This window comes from Neofelis nebulosa, chromosome 8, assembly GCF_028018385.1.
Source record: "Neofelis nebulosa isolate mNeoNeb1 chromosome 8, mNeoNeb1.pri, whole genome shotgun sequence".
NCBI lineage: Eukaryota > Metazoa > Chordata > Mammalia > Carnivora > Felidae > Neofelis > Neofelis nebulosa.
Window position 1 is genome coordinate 111155587 of NC_080789.1, and position 15700 is coordinate 111171286.

Sequence of the window (15700 nt, forward strand, 5' to 3'; positions counted from 1 at the left end):
AAATTAAGGTATTGAATCATGTTAATTTTTCAGTATCAAGTAAGTTGTGTATTCTAGAATTAAGTGTATATATGGCTTCAGGAAGAAGAGAGCAAATATGGATGAAATTTCTTGAAGTAGGTATTCAGAACTTAAAAGATCTTAAATATACCATATCTCTGCTAAAAGAATTGTTGATCTGGATCCTGGCTAAATTTAGTCTTTTTTAAAAAATTAAATTTAAATTTAAGTGTAGTATACACTGACTCATTAATGTACAGGTGAATTTTCATAACATAAACATACCCATGGACCCAATAAATAGAACACTCCTAGCATCCCAGAGCACCCTTTCTTACCCCCTCAGTCACTAGAGGTAACCACTCTCCTCACTTTTTTTTTTTTAATCTTTTTTTTTTTACATTTATTTATTTTTGAGAGACCTAGAGAGAGACAGAGCACAAGGGGGGGAGGGGCAGAGAGAGGGAGGCACAGAACCCAAAGCAGGCTCCAGGCTCCAAGCTGTCAGCCCAAAGCCCCATGTGGGGCTCAAACCCACAAACCATGAGATCATGACCTGAGCTGAAGTCGGACACTTAACTGACTGAGCTGCCCAGGTGCCCCTCTCCTCACTTCTAATACGTTTAATTCTGACAACACTTTTATATCTGATTTTACTAGGGTAAGATTGAGATAACTAATTGAGACTGAATATAAATCTCTATGGTAAAAAACCACAAAACTATTAGAGATTTAAATTATGTAGTGAACTAGGACTTCTTTTTTTCCCCACGGAATTTATAACAAACCTAGAGGGGCTCCAAGCTGGATCCAGGAGCTCATTTAATACATTATTTTAGGGCAGCTTTCTTCTGTATTTATACCTTTCTTCTTCTTCTCTCCCCACACTATTATCAATTTTCTGTAAAATTTCTAAATTTTTACAAATTTAGATATAAATTTCTATATTTATATAGAAATAAATTTATATAGAAATAAATTTCTAAATTCTTTCTTAGGCGATGCATGTTAAAATTTCTACTTTTTTTGTAATATAGGTTAATATATTTATGTTGCTGTTGGTAAGTAGTTCTTATATACTATTATATTTAATCTTCTATTTTTTAAATTTTCATTGTATCTAAGTTGATTTAAAATAATCGTAAGGGGTGCCTGGGTGGCTGAGTTGGTTAAGTGTTGACTTTAGCTCAGGTCATGATCTCATGGTTCATGAGTTCAAGCCCCACGTGGGGCTCTGTGCTGCCTGCTCACACTCTGTCCCTTCTCTCTCAAAAATAAATAAACATTAAAACAAAAATAAAAAAATAAAATTGTAATAGTTTGTTTCATACTGTACTTTTTTCTACAAAAAAATCTGGTGCAGCAGTATTGCACTGTATGGATATTTTTGCTTCTCTTTTTTGCTGTAAACATTTTTTGTTTATGTTTAGTATAATAGTATACCGAAGAAATATGTACATATATACATGAAAATATTTTATCAATTACTAGTTGTAATTAAAAATAAAAGGATTTAGAAGGAACCTGGGAAAGTCTGACCAAAGTCTACCTGTCAGTGACCTCATGTGGAGAGGGCTGCTTATTCTTTCTGGAGTAAGGCTACTAGGTAAATAGGCAGAGCATGTGATACTGATTCCCTATCTTCCTTCCATCACCAAGTGTTTAATAAATGCCTATAATGTGCCAGGAATTGTGCCTTGAGGCTGGGAATACAGAGATAATTAAGAACAGGCTAGTGCGGATAGAAAAGGTATAAATAATTTCTATTATATAAAAATAAATTCTGTATAAGAAGAATATGTAAAATGTTATGGGGCTATAGAAGAGGAAGAACCTGCATCCTACCTCTGTATTTTTTTAATAATGGAGATTTTTTTTAAGGTTTTTTTGTTTTTTGTTTTTAGTACTAATCTACACACAATGTGGGGCTTGAACTCACAACCCTGAGATCAAGAGTCACAGCCAGGTCCCCTCTACCTCTATAATTTTTATTTTGCCATATTTCCGGATCCTTATTTTAACTATATTAATTGTACTTATAATAAAAGCATATTAAATAATTGAATCCATCCCAAATAATTAACCTTATTTTCAGTTTTTATCTGCATCTCCAGTTAGGCTGTTCCCAGATTGCTCATGTGTTCTTTATCTTTTTTTTTTAATTTTTTTTTTAACGTTTATTTTATTTTTGAGACAGAGAGAGACAGAGCATGAACGGGGGAGGGTCAGAGAGAGAGGGAGACACAGAATCTGAGACAGGCTCCAGGCTCTGAGCAGTCAGCACAGAGCCCGACGCGGGGCTCGAACTCACATACCGAGAGATCATGACCTGAGCCAAAGTCGGACGCTTAACCAACTGAGCCACCCAGGCGCCCCATCATGTGTTCTTTATCTTAAACATCTGGTCAGTAATGCAGTTTATGAAGCATGTTAACATTGATGAGTTTATTTGGTTTTTACAAAGATTCTGTAAGAGATATCAAGAGACGGTTTGTTACCCTTACCTTAGAGATGAGGAAATGACAGTGCAGAAAGGTTAAGAGACTTGGTCAAGATCACTGGCTAGTAAAGCTAAAGTCTCATTCAGATCCCATTTCCTCTGTCTCAGGATTAAAAACTCTGCTACAGTATATATCTACCATTTGTGATACCTAGCAGGGTACTTAGTTGGTATTCAAAAACTTAATTGATTAATTGATACTACTATTCATAATTACAATTCTTCTAATGGAATAAATGCTGAAGGATAGTGTATCGGTTGCAGTGTATTTTGATGAGTACTATGATGTAGGAAAATGTGTCACATTAGTAATTTTTGTAACTTTTGTTTCTCAGAATTGCTTATACATATCTACTTCTTATGATATTCTATAGCCTTTTGTTGATATTATGCTTATGTCCATTCTTACATAAACTTTATTTTGTAGGTGTCTGGGTAACTTGATTTCCCAGAACCCACTCTGAATTTTAACCTCTTAGAGAAGAACCATTTTCCTTACAATTCTGTCTAATAATTCTCAAGAAATATTTGTCGAATGAGTAAATGAATAACTCAGTGCTTTTTAAAGTAAGCATGGCTATGTATTTTACTCTTTCTATATCTGTAGAATGCTAAATTGCTTGAAATATTTCACTTTTTAATGGCAAACTTGAGTTAAATCTTTTGTTTTAAAATAATATCTCTAATGAATATGCAAACCTTAACAACTTAACTAGAGATATCTATGCTTTATGTGTGGCCTATCCTGAACCCCTTGGAGAAAGACTTTATACAGAAACTAAGATTTTTTTGGAAAATCACGTACGGCATTTGCACAAGGTAAGGAGTGATACATACATGATATAAATATGTTTGTACCTGGGTAGTCACTTGACTAGTTTACTGTTTTCCAGTGCAGAATTTATATCAGATTAAGGTTATTTGCTTTGTTTCCTAAATAGCATTTTTCTGATTATATATATTTAAGATCTATGAGTTAAGCATTACGTTATTAGATTCTCCAAAGGATATCAGGTTTAGTTATTCAAGATTGTATAATTAGTAACTGAAAGAGTGGGGTTTCAAATCAAGGTTTGCTCAACTTTAAAATTTGCTTCTATGTCCTCTGGATGGTGTTTACTAGAACCAAATTTTCTCTTATTCTTCCCACCTCTTGGTAAATCTCTATTATTTTCAACCTTTTAGCTGCCTCTTCATATCCTACATAAAGTCTTACAAAAGCCTAAAACTAAAAAGGGAAATGATAAATTAAAAAGCATGATAGAGACTGTCCTTGTGACCAGTTACTTTAGTTAGTAATGTCATATGTACAAGGGCAACATCACAGATTTGATCTTTGTATGAACAAAAGAATTTCCATGTTGGGGCTATAAACTGGACTTTACCTTTTATTAGCCATGTGACCATGGGCAACTCACTTAATCTACCTTGTGGATTGAAATTTCTTTGTTTTTTTTCTCTTTAAAGTTTATTTTGAGAGAGAGAGGGAGAGAGAGCATGTGAGCAGGGGGAGGGGCAGAGATAGAGAATCCTAAGCAGCTCCAAGCTGTCAGCGTAGACCCCAACTCAGAGCTCAGTCTCACAAACCATGAGATCATGACCTGAGCCAATATCAAGAGTTTGATGCTTAACTAACTGAACCACCTAGGCGCCCTGTTTCTTTATCTTTAAAATGGAGATAAAACAACACTATATAATAAGGTGTCTGACCTTGGGCATGGCTAGGTGCAGTTATGTTTTAAAGTGGTAATAACCCCAGAGCATAATTGATTGTTTGATGTTTCCCTTAAAACCTTTAAAGGTAATGCTCTACTTTTTATTATATATGGCAGATACATTTTAGTGTTCTAATATGTACATTTGTTAGTTGATAAAAGCAATTTTAATAACATACTTTAAATTATTCTTAAAATGTTTAGTATGTGAAGTTTTGAAGTTCTGCTATGATAATCTAGTGAACTTTGGTTATACCATGATTGTTACCTGTGTGAGGCATTTACCACTTTTGTACTTTTATATATTAGCATAGTTTGCATTTCTTTAAATGTTTTATTTTGAAATACTTTTCAGACTTACAGAAAAGTTGCAAAAATAATACAGAATTCATGTATCCTTTTTACCAGTTTTCTTAAGGTTAACGTTTTGCATAGCAGTGGTACAATTATTAAAGCTAGGAGGGGCACCTGGGTGGCTCAGTTGTTTAAGCATCCGACTCTTGGTTTCGGCCCAGGTCATGATCTCACTGTTCATGGGATCGAGCCCTGAATGGGGCTGTCAGCACGGAGCTTCCTTGGGATTCTCTCTCCCTCTCTCTCTGCCTCTCCCCTGCTTTCTCTCTCAAAATAAATAAATAAACATTAAAAAAAACTTCAAAATTAATAGTGGTATAATTGCATTTAAAAATGATACTGTGAAATAATTTTAGGAAAGTTTAGATTACTTATATAATTATACACCATATGTTTTCTCAGATCCTGTGACAAAAAAGAAGTTGGCTAATTTATTGATGACAAAGTAAATTATTAACATAATCAACAGATTAGAAGCAGTTTTACCTGTGAGAAGAAAATTTGATTTGTTGGGGGAGGGAACTTTTTAAATTACTAAAGCATTACATTGCCGTTTTAGATAATTTAGAACATTCTGGTAAGCAAAAACAGGAAAATCATCACCCAAACATCACTCATGCCTCCAGAATTAACTACATCTATTTTGGCATATATTAATATATATATATATATATAAAACTTGATATTTGTCTTTTGCATACTTTTGCTTTATTTTTTTATTAGAAAACTGAGTCATATACAGGTTTTTTCCTAGTGATTTAGTTTTTAATTTACATCCAAGTTAGTTAACATATAGTGCAACAGTGATTTCAGGAGTAGATTCCTTAGTGCCCCTTACCCATTTAGCCCATCTCCCCTCCCACAACACCTCCAGCAACCCTGTTTGTTCTCTATATTTAAGAGTCTCGTATGTTTTGTCCCCCTGTTTTTATATTATTTTTGCTTTTCTTGTCTTATGTTCATCTGTTTTGTATCTTAAAGTCCTCATACAAGTGAAGTCATATGTATTTGTCTTTCTCTGACTAATTTTGCTTAGCTATAATCTGCTTTTTGATTTTAATAATAATGTAAGTCTCTTTCTTGTCATTAAATGAACTTTTATAATCCTGGCAATGATGTAAAAGTTTTCATTGTGTGGAGGTACTGTGATTTGTTTAAATATTCTCATACTGCTGGGCATATGGATTATTTCCAATTTATGTAATTTGTTTTTATAAACAGTGCTTCTGTGAATATCCTTGTAGCTAAATTATTTTTGTGCAGCTGAGTTTTTTATAGGATGAATTCCTAGACATAGAATTATTGAGTCATAGGTCATGAACATTTTTTATTGTTTTGACCTACAGTAACAAATTGTTCTTATATTTATTCAGCCAGCAGTATCAGTATCAGTATCAGTTCCTATGGGTGCTCTTTTCTCTAGCATTATTAATAGCAGTTGCTATTTTTAATTAATTTATTAATATGATAGGCAAAAAATACTATTTATAGGTTATTTGTGTCTCTTGAGCCTTAATTATTAAAATCCCAAGTTTAAAAGCATAGTATTTTATCAGAGAATTAATTAGATGGAAATTGAGGTCGACTTACTTAAAGTCATATGGACAGTTAATAAAAGAACTGAGATAAAAGAACCTAAGATCTTTTGAACATCATTTCAGTCTAGTTTTACTGTTAGAATAGATTTATTTTAAAAATTAGACCTCACACTAAATGTTTCATTTTCATTTTTCAAAAAATAATAGATTTCTACTAAGTAAATATAAAACAGCTTATTTGGGGAATATAGAAAAGGTGTTAATTTTCATAAATAGTCTTATTTACATAAGTGAATAATTCAGAGTGATAATATACTTACGTAACTAGCAGGATGATCAAAAGTGAGGGATTTGAGGAAGTACACAGATACATGGCAGTAGAATTACATCCTACTTTAAACTGATCTTAGGGGCGCCTGGGTGGCTCAGTCTGTTGAGCATCTGACTTTGGCTCAAGTCATGATCTCGCAGTCTGTGAGTTTGAGCCCCGTGTCGGGCTCTGTGCTGACAGCTCAGAGCCTGGAGCCTGCTTCTGATTCTGTGTCTCCCTCTCTCTCTCTGCCCCTTATGCATGCTCTGTCTTCCCCCTCTCTCTCTGCCCCTCATGCTCTCTCTCTCTGTCAAAAATAAATAAACATTAAAAAAAATTTTTTTTAATAAAAAATAAAAAAAAATAAACTGATCTTAATAAAATATTCTAGCCCGAAGACAGCTTCACACCATTACATTTTGTCCTTTTAGAGAGTGAAACAGTTTACTCTTTAGTATGTATGCTTTATTTTCATATCTAAGGCACATTTTTTTCTGATCATTTCAGTGTTCTTAAAAGTAGTTAAATTAGAATGTAATTTGTAAATGTAATTTACAATAGAATTATGTCATTTTAGAACATTAATTTTTGATAAACTTCATACCTTACAAATGAAAATAATTAGTGCTTTCCAAGTAAAAGTATATTTCTTCTTTATATAGAGAGTTCTGGAGTCTGAAGAGCAAGTACTTGTTATGTATCATAGGTATTGGGAGGAGTATAGCAAAGGTGCAGACTATATGGACTGCTTGTATAGGTAAGTATGCCTTGAAACTCTTGACAATCTATAAATAGTATTGCCTGCATTCAGTAATTGAAGGAGTTTTGGTTTTTGGTTTTTGAATCACCTCTTACCCATAGAAATAAACAGAGCTAAAGTGTCCCCTGCTATATGGACTGTGTCTGCTATGGGGAAAATGTAGTCTGGGTCATGGGGGAATATGGGAGCCAGGCAGTGTGTGGAAAGTTATTCTCTGAAAACTAAAACTGTATTTAATTCTGTAGTTATATGTGCTAAATCTTGACAAGAGTTCCAAAGTGGAACTTCAGCTTGGATGAAGCTTAGCAGAGTAAATCCAAGCCTGTGTTCCCTGCCAGTATGCTCTTTTTGGACTCTAGGATTCAGTATTTTATGTTTTGTGGAAACACTTCTTTGTCAAAGCACTCAGCAGTTTTTCTCTTGAAGTTCTACCCTATCCTATAGGCATATTGAATTACCTACAGTGTGTTAATGCCCTATGGTCTCTCACATTTTTGTCTTTCTTGATGCTGTCATATCTATCTAGATGGCTTTTCTAGAAGCCAGTCTTTTCTAGAACTAATTCTTTTTTTTTTTTTTTAATGTTTATTTATTTTTGAGAGAGAGAGTGCGAGCACTGAAGGGGCAGAGAGAGAGAAGGACACAGAATCATAAGCAGGCTCTAGGCTCCAAGCTGTCAGCACAGAACCTGACACAGGGCTGGAACTCAGAAACTGTGAGATCATGACCTGAACTGAATTCAGACACTTAACCGACTGAACCACCTAGGCGCCCCTCTGAATGAGTAATCCTGTTGTGTTTTTCCGCATTCTCCTCTCTGAACTTCCCTCGTCCTTGCTCTACCTAGTCTCCTGCGTAGATCTTTTGTGTTAACTGTCATTCCTGCATGTTCCTATGGTAGTCCACACTGATCCTCTCTAACCTATTCACATAGACAATGGAAATAAATTTCTGGTTTATTAAATAGTAATAAATAGCAGAGGTAATAATGGTAAATAGCAGAGACCTATTTATTGAAGAATGTTGGATAAATAAGGAATAGTGGCGTTAAGTAACCTAGGCCTTTCACCCTTGGAATTAGGGTGTCTGCTCTTGAAATTGTTGTGGCCTCTGATGAGGCAGTGATAATTTTGGCATCTGCGTTGTGGCATGGGCTGAGATGGACCCCTGCCTTAGTTTTTCATTGGGGAGAAGCCGAGGAGTGAAGCTGATTCTCAAAACATCATCTGTACAGTTGCACTCTGCATTGCTGGAGTAGCACACTGAGGCCAGGGCTTGGTTCTCTTGCTTGGCGTGTTTGTCCTTTGTCACTGGTTCATATTCCTGTAGGTTTTTATAACAACACTGAAGTTTACTTACTGTAAGTTGCTTCTGTTAGAAACTGGAACTTATTTCAACAGCCATTAGCTTTTATATCTTCTTAGAAGAGCCAAGTATAATAAAATCAGAAGCCAGCAATTGCTGACAGGCACAAGATTTACTGTGGCTTTGGCTTTTATAAAACAGTGTTTGCCATACATTAAACATCTTGACATTTCATGTTTTTTTTTTTTTTCCTCATCCACCAAAGTGAGATAGGCATAAATAGAACTTTAAGAATTCCCTAGCTAAATTAGGAGAATTACAGGAATTTTGAGGATGAAAGTGAGAGCACACGCATGCTTTGCTATTGCTGAGAAGCTTGGGCCACTGGTATATAGATAACATGAGAGAGTATTTAAGACTATATGCCAGTGCAGTATGCTGTGTGCAGTGGGATACCTCTTGAGCTGAGACATTTTGGTAAAGATTTAAGTTGTTTTTCTATTTTTTCTTAGATTTCTAGGTTCTCCTATATCTGCATCTCTGTTTACCAAAACTAATTTGGTAATTTAAATTAATGGTAATATTAATAAAAAATTGGTAATATTAGTGAACTTTTATTAAATATATATTGTATATACACAAATGTGTGTGTATATAAACCATGTGAGGTAGTTGATATTGCCAAATTTGCAGCTGAAGAGACTAGATTCAGAGAGGTTAAATGACTTTGCTCAAGGTCATTCAGTGGAAAAAAATTTGTGCTAATACCAACCCAGATTGGTCACATTAAACCCATTCAACTTCTTCATTCTACCTTCATCTCATCCTAGATTCACTCTTTTAGTCATTTAGGTAGATTTTTTCTCATCTTTTATCTTATACTTTGCATTCTTTCTAGGATGATCTCAATTACTTCTGGTTTTAGCTACAACTTACATATTACTAACCACCAAAATATTTGTATATCCCGGGTGGTCTTAGGTTTCAGAGGAGTATTTTTACCTAACCCGCCTATACTTCCAGGTTATTCTGTGGGTACATTGTAGTATTGCAGATTTCAAAACTGAGCATGTAATCTTTTATATACTGTCCCCAGTATACTGTCCCCAGTATTACTATTTTTAATTGGTAGTAATACTGTACACCCAGGCATAAATGCCGAAAGTCTCAGTTACCCTTCCTTCACTTAGGGTTGTCCTTTCTCCCTGATCTCTATTGGTCACATCCTCCAAATGTTTCTTAAATTCATTATTTCCTTTGCATTGCTATTATAGTTCAAGCTTTTTGTCATTTCTCACCTGGACTATTAATGATAAAGTCCCTATAACCAGTCTTCCAACCTTTGATTGCTAATTTATCCTATTTACTAAACTCATATTTTTTTAACATGCAAATTTGATCACTCTCTAAAATCATGTAGTAACTTTCCACTATCTATAGCAAAGACTTAGAACTAATGGCTAATGGGATTCACATACAGAGAATTGTATTTGACCTCTGTGATGCTGGCATCATGTGGCTGACCATCATTTATTTAATTATATTGGTAGAATAGGTGGTAAGATCCTTTTTATAGAGGATATAGTTGGCAGTAATTACATGAAAACTGCTTAATGATAGTTTTTAATTGTAGGGTAGTGAGGTTATCCTGGCTAGCTATCATTTTTAATCATAGTCTGTAAGGATATATTTGTAGAGAAATATAAAGGAAGAATTCAATTTTGTTTCAAAAGTGTTTTTAAATATTTTTATGAAGTAATTTCTACCCTCTTGTTTATGCTGATTGATTTCTAAGATGGATATGCATTAATATAGGTAATTTAAGGATTCTGACTATAAGGAAAATGCTGATACTCCTGCCTGCCTTTCCCAGTACTACATAGCTCTTTAGACCCTGCTGGCCCTTGGAGTATTAACGACTTTTGAAATCCAGTAGGTATTAGCATGAGAACAATTTTTGTAATGCAATTTCCTATGATAGATTGAAATGCTTGGTTTCTCTGAGGCTTCAAAGTTACTTTAGGCTGTTCATTATTGGCAAGTACTATTTTTAATTGTGTCAGTGCTAATACTCCAGAAAAGTGAAGGATACTTATTAAGCACTTTGTAGGTAAAATAAATTATAAAAACATAAAAGTTATAAAAACTATTGCATCATACATGAGAAGAACAATCAGGTATTGCCTTTAAGAAATTATTGGGACCTATTTTCTTTTATAATTTCTTAGAACATATGTCTTTAAAAACAAATGTCATTAATAAAATTGACTGTAAAATATTCCAGTTAAGAATTGTATCCATGTCGGGGTGCCTGGGTGGCTCAGTCTTTTAAGCTAAAAGTCCAGGTCTTGATTTCAGCTCAGGTCATGATCTCATGATTCATGGGTTCAGTTCATGGGTTTGGGCCATGGCTGGCAGTGTGGAGCCTGCTTGGGATTCTCTCTCTTCCTGTCTTTCTGCCCCTCCCCTGCTTGTGTATGTTTGTTCTCTCTCTCTCTCTCTCAAAATAAATAAACTTAAAAAAAAGGTATCCATATCAAAATGAAAACTTACACTATTTACATTTTAAGTTACATCTTTAAATTATTTTAAAAGCTTGTCTTGTCAAGCTTAAATTTAACATTAAGAGTAGAAATCTGGAATGAGAAAGCTACAATTAATGGAAGTTAAAGTTTTATTCCATGAGGTAAAGAGAATAGTGACTTGTCCTGTCAGAATGGAAACATAAAGCTCCACTAAACCAGTATACTGGCTCAAGAATATACATACAGATCGTTGAAACAGATTAGTGATTCCAGACTTCTGCAGGTCTAGCAGCTAGTTCTTCAGAGTTAACAAACCACTATGCTAAGAAGTTTACTCTATAGGTATAAGGGAGCTACTTAGGATTCTGAATGGGTTAGTGACATTCTGAAAGTGGAATTTTTAGATGAATTGGAGATGGCAAAACACAAAAAAGAGACCAGTCATGAGAGTGTTGCACATGAGAGTGTTGCACATGATCCAAGCAGAGAATTAACAAGAGACATTGGAAGAGAGAAGGAAAGTAATGGGAGAGAATAATGAATAGTTTAGGAGGAGATGAGGACCGGCTGATGAAAAGAGTAGAATGGAAGGATGAGAGAGAAGTGTTTCTAATCTTTTACTGGGATCGCTGTGGTGGTACCACAGACCAAAAAAGAAACTGGTTGGGAGCAAAGGATTCGTATAGGAAGGCACATAGAAATGGTAAAGATATGGTAATTAAGTCCCTCCACTCAGGGAGCATGTGTCACAGTTGAAATATTGTATTTGTTCATATTTGTATATTCTCCCAGATGTGTAAACTCTGTGTGGAAAGACCACATTTTTGTTTTTCATCTTTCTGTCCCTAGTGCCTGGCATTGTACCTGACATAGAGTTCACACTCAGTCAATATTTGTTGAATAAGAAAGGGAGAACTCATGAGTTTCTGTGCCACTCTTCCACTTACTAGCACGTTGACTGTTGGCAAGTTCCTTAAGCTCTCTAAGCTGCAATTTTCTTACATATAAAAGGAGGATCATAATAGTACCACATGTATGTACCTGATAGTATTCAGCTGTATAAAATGCTTAGGGGTATGCCTGACATGTAACATAAGCTCTATAAATGTTAGTGATTACTTGTATTTCCTGGCATTCATGGCTTTTATGATCTGGCTCCAGGCTGCTTTTCCAAGTTTGTGTTCTAATATTAGCTTTTGTTATTCCTGCTGTCTGGAATGTTATCCATTTATTTATTCAGTAATTCATCAAGGAAATATTTTTTGAGGACTTCATATTTACCTGCCACTGGTTCTGGATGCTGTGTGTGAGCCAGGTCCTTGCTTTGTAGTTGTTATAATCTAGAGAGGTGACAGATGTACAAAGCAAGTAAACAAATAACAGAATTGGATTTTTTCACACAGTAGTAAGTACCATGAAGAATATAAAACAGTTGTGTATAGTCACTTCAGTGGGAGTGAAGTGGCAAATTAAAGTTCATTTGGATTGGGATCAGGTCAGGCCTGAGAGAAATGTGTTTGAGCTGACAACTGAATGACAGAGGCCAGAGGTTAAAATATCTCTCCAATTTATATATCTTCATTTCAGGCCAGATATCCCAAATCTTCTATTTCAGGTGAAAAAAAAAAAAAAAAGCCATTCTTTCTCTATCTCTTACTTCTGTCTCTGTGAGTCCTATTTCCCTTTCTTCAATTGGAAGGCATGGTTGAAAACCCAGCATAAAATTATGAGGATCGTAGTGAGAATAGAAGGAAGGATGAAATGACATTTTGCAGGAAAAATATATTAGGACATTGTACATATGGGTAGAGGAGACTAAAATATCAAACAGAGTACCAAGGTTTTAAGCCTTGGAGTCTAGAGGCTTGAAATTAGTGTGGGAGTGCAACTTGTGTACATGGTTGTGTCTATACAGCTTTGGAGTTGTACTTTCAAGAATTGTATTTTGCATCATCTCCTAGAGTTGGTGGTAAAATAACACAGTTGAAATTTTTGTTGCCTTTGTTTTCGATTTTAGTTGTCTGCACACGTAAAGTGGACTTTTCATTTTGATGCAATGAACATTAGAAAGTGTGCGTTTTAATATAAAGATATTGTGGTTATTGCCTAAGTATTTATATGTCTTTAACTATATACACATGACAGAACCTTTCAGGTGGTAAGTAAGCATTAAAGGCATTGTAGTGAGGGGCGCTTGGGTGGCTCAGTTGGTTGAGTCCAACTTTGGCTCAAGTCTTTATCTCGCGATTTGTGAGTTTGGGCCCTACCTCGGGCTCTGTGCTGACAGCTCAGAGCCTGGAGCCTGTTTCAGATTCTGTGTCTCCCTGTCTCTCTGTCCCTTCCCTGCTTGTGCTGTATCTATCTCTCAAAAATAAATAAATGTTAAAAATATATGTATCAAAGGCATTATAGTGAAATCTAGGATTGTGAAAAGTGAGTACTAGAATGTTTCTTTTAAAAATTTTTTTTAATATTTATTTATTTTTGAGAGAGACAGGCAGAATGCGAGTGGGTTAGGGGCAGAGAGAGGGAGACACAGAATCCGAAGCAGGCTCCAGGCTCCGAGCTGTCAGCACAGAGACCGACGCAGGGCTCGAACTCACGAGCTGTGAGATCATGACCTGAGCCTAAGTCGGATGCTCAACCGACTGAACCACCCAGGTACCCCAGTACTAGAATGTTTTGAGCCCTTTCTACATATTTTATTTACTTTAAAGAACTCTATTCATTTCAGTAATTCTTAGTTACTTGTCTTAGAATATGTTGAAACATTATAAAGCTATTGTCCTGTGGTAGACAAAGTGATTTTACCTTTGTCAGTTTTGCCCATACTTTCTACTGTCTGTAACAGTCTATTTCATTTTCTGTCTACTGATCATGATCTCTTTCTGTTGTTGTTTAATTACATCTTTTCCTGGTGATGAAATATAAGTTGAATGACTACCTGGATTTTTATTTTTTAAGCATTTTTTTTTGTTTAGTTCTTTACAAAGTGAACTTACCAAGAGAATCTGGGAATGAGTTAATTAGATCGTAGAAGGATTATAGAAGCCCCTTAGGGAGGAGTTATTGGGCTATATGAGTACTGAAAAGTTTTAGACCAAATCCTTGAGTTTTAAAAAAAATTTTTTTAATGTTTATTTTTGAGAGAGAGAGAGAGAGAGAGAGAGAGAGAGACTGCGTACGGGAGCAGGGGAGGGGCAGAGAGAGAGAGGGAGTCACAGAATTTGAAGCAGACTCCAGGCTCTGAGCTGTCAGCACAGAGCCCGAATGTGGTGCTCGATGTGGGGCTCGAGCTCACGAACTGCGAGATCATGGGATGAGCCAAAGTCAGATGCTTAACTGACTGAGCCACCAGGCGCCCCTACCCTTGAGTTTTTTAAAGTGAAACTGGGGTGATAGGGTTTTTTCCCCCACTCTAGAGGTCATATATTTTGGCTCTTAAGGCCTTGCAGAGAAAGTTTGGCTAATACTTTTGCTCCTTTTTAATTATATTTCTAATTTCTGCATAATTAATTTGATATATTACCAAACTATTTTATAGTTGATTTATAACCCAAAATTATTGTTTTAAAGTTGCAAGTTATTTGTTTTACTACTGATTTTAACAGTTATTTGTTTTCCTACTTACTTTAATAATAATATTATATTTGTTTTTCAGGTATCTCAACACCCAGTTTATTAAAAAGAATAAATTGACAGAAGCTGACCTTCAGTATGGCTACGGTGGTGTAGATATGAATGAACCACTTATGGAAATAGGAGAGGTAGGAAATTCTTTAAATGACTGGCAAGCATAGGAGTGTTTTTATATATATATTGAGGTAATTTCATTCACTGTCCTTTTTTCAAGGACACTGTGTCGACTACCTTAAAATTGTCGAAATTTTTTTTTTTAAGTTTATTTATTTTTGAGAGAGAATGAGCAAGGGAGGGGCAGAGAGAGAGGAAGAGAGAGAATCCGAAAGCTCTCACAGCAGGCTCTGTGCTGTCAGTGCAGAGCTTGACATGGGGCTCAAACCCATGAACCAGAAGATCACAACTTAGGCTGAAATCAAGAGTCAGACACTTAACTGACTGAGCCACTCAGGCACCCCCAAAATTGTCAAGATTTGAGACATCCTAAATGTTAATAAAACACTGCAGTGATTTCCTAAGAATCTTCACATAGATGAGAACAGAAGAGATGTGATTAGTATTATTTTAATAATTAAATTAATGATGGATGAATAAATGACAAGGTTAATAGTTCCACTATGAAAAAAGCTCATAAAATGCATTTTAAAAATGTTGAGACTCTTGCAGTTAAAAAAGTGGAAAGGTCATGGACTTGAGAGGAAATACAGATTTATGGATATAAGAAATTATTTTTTAATTTATTTTGAGAGAGAGGCAGCATGTGTGTGTGCATTCGCGGGTGGCAGAGGGGCAGAGAGAGAGGGGGGAGAGAGAGAGGGAGGGAGAGAGAGGGAGGGAAGGAGAGAGAGAAAGAAAGAAAGAGAGGAGAGAGAGAGAGAAAGAAAGGGAAGGAGGGAGGGAGTGAGAGAGGGAGGAAAGGAAGGAAGGAAGGAAGGAAGGAAGGAAGGAAGGAAGGAAGGAAGGATGGAAGGAAGGAAGAAAGAAAACTTTAAGCAGGCTCCACACTCAGCACAGAGCCTGATGTGGGGCTTTATTTTACAACCCCGAGATCATG

The 15700-nt window shown here is 35.5% G+C and overlaps 1 protein-coding gene across 6 annotated transcripts in view; it reads left to right on the forward strand.

Moving 5' to 3' along the window:
- CUL2 (cullin 2) overlaps positions 1 to 15700 on the forward strand; it is a 156687-nt gene that overhangs the window by 82882 nt on the left and 58105 nt on the right. For all 6 annotated transcript variants that reach the window (XM_058744302.1, XM_058744299.1, XM_058744300.1 and 3 more), the window contains 3 exons: positions 3217 to 3319; positions 7080 to 7174; positions 14669 to 14774. In XM_058744302.1, the coding sequence (XP_058600285.1) occupies positions 3217 to 3319; positions 7080 to 7174; positions 14669 to 14774 (304 nt within the window). The remainder of the gene's footprint in view (positions 1 to 3216; positions 3320 to 7079; positions 7175 to 14668; positions 14775 to 15700) is intronic.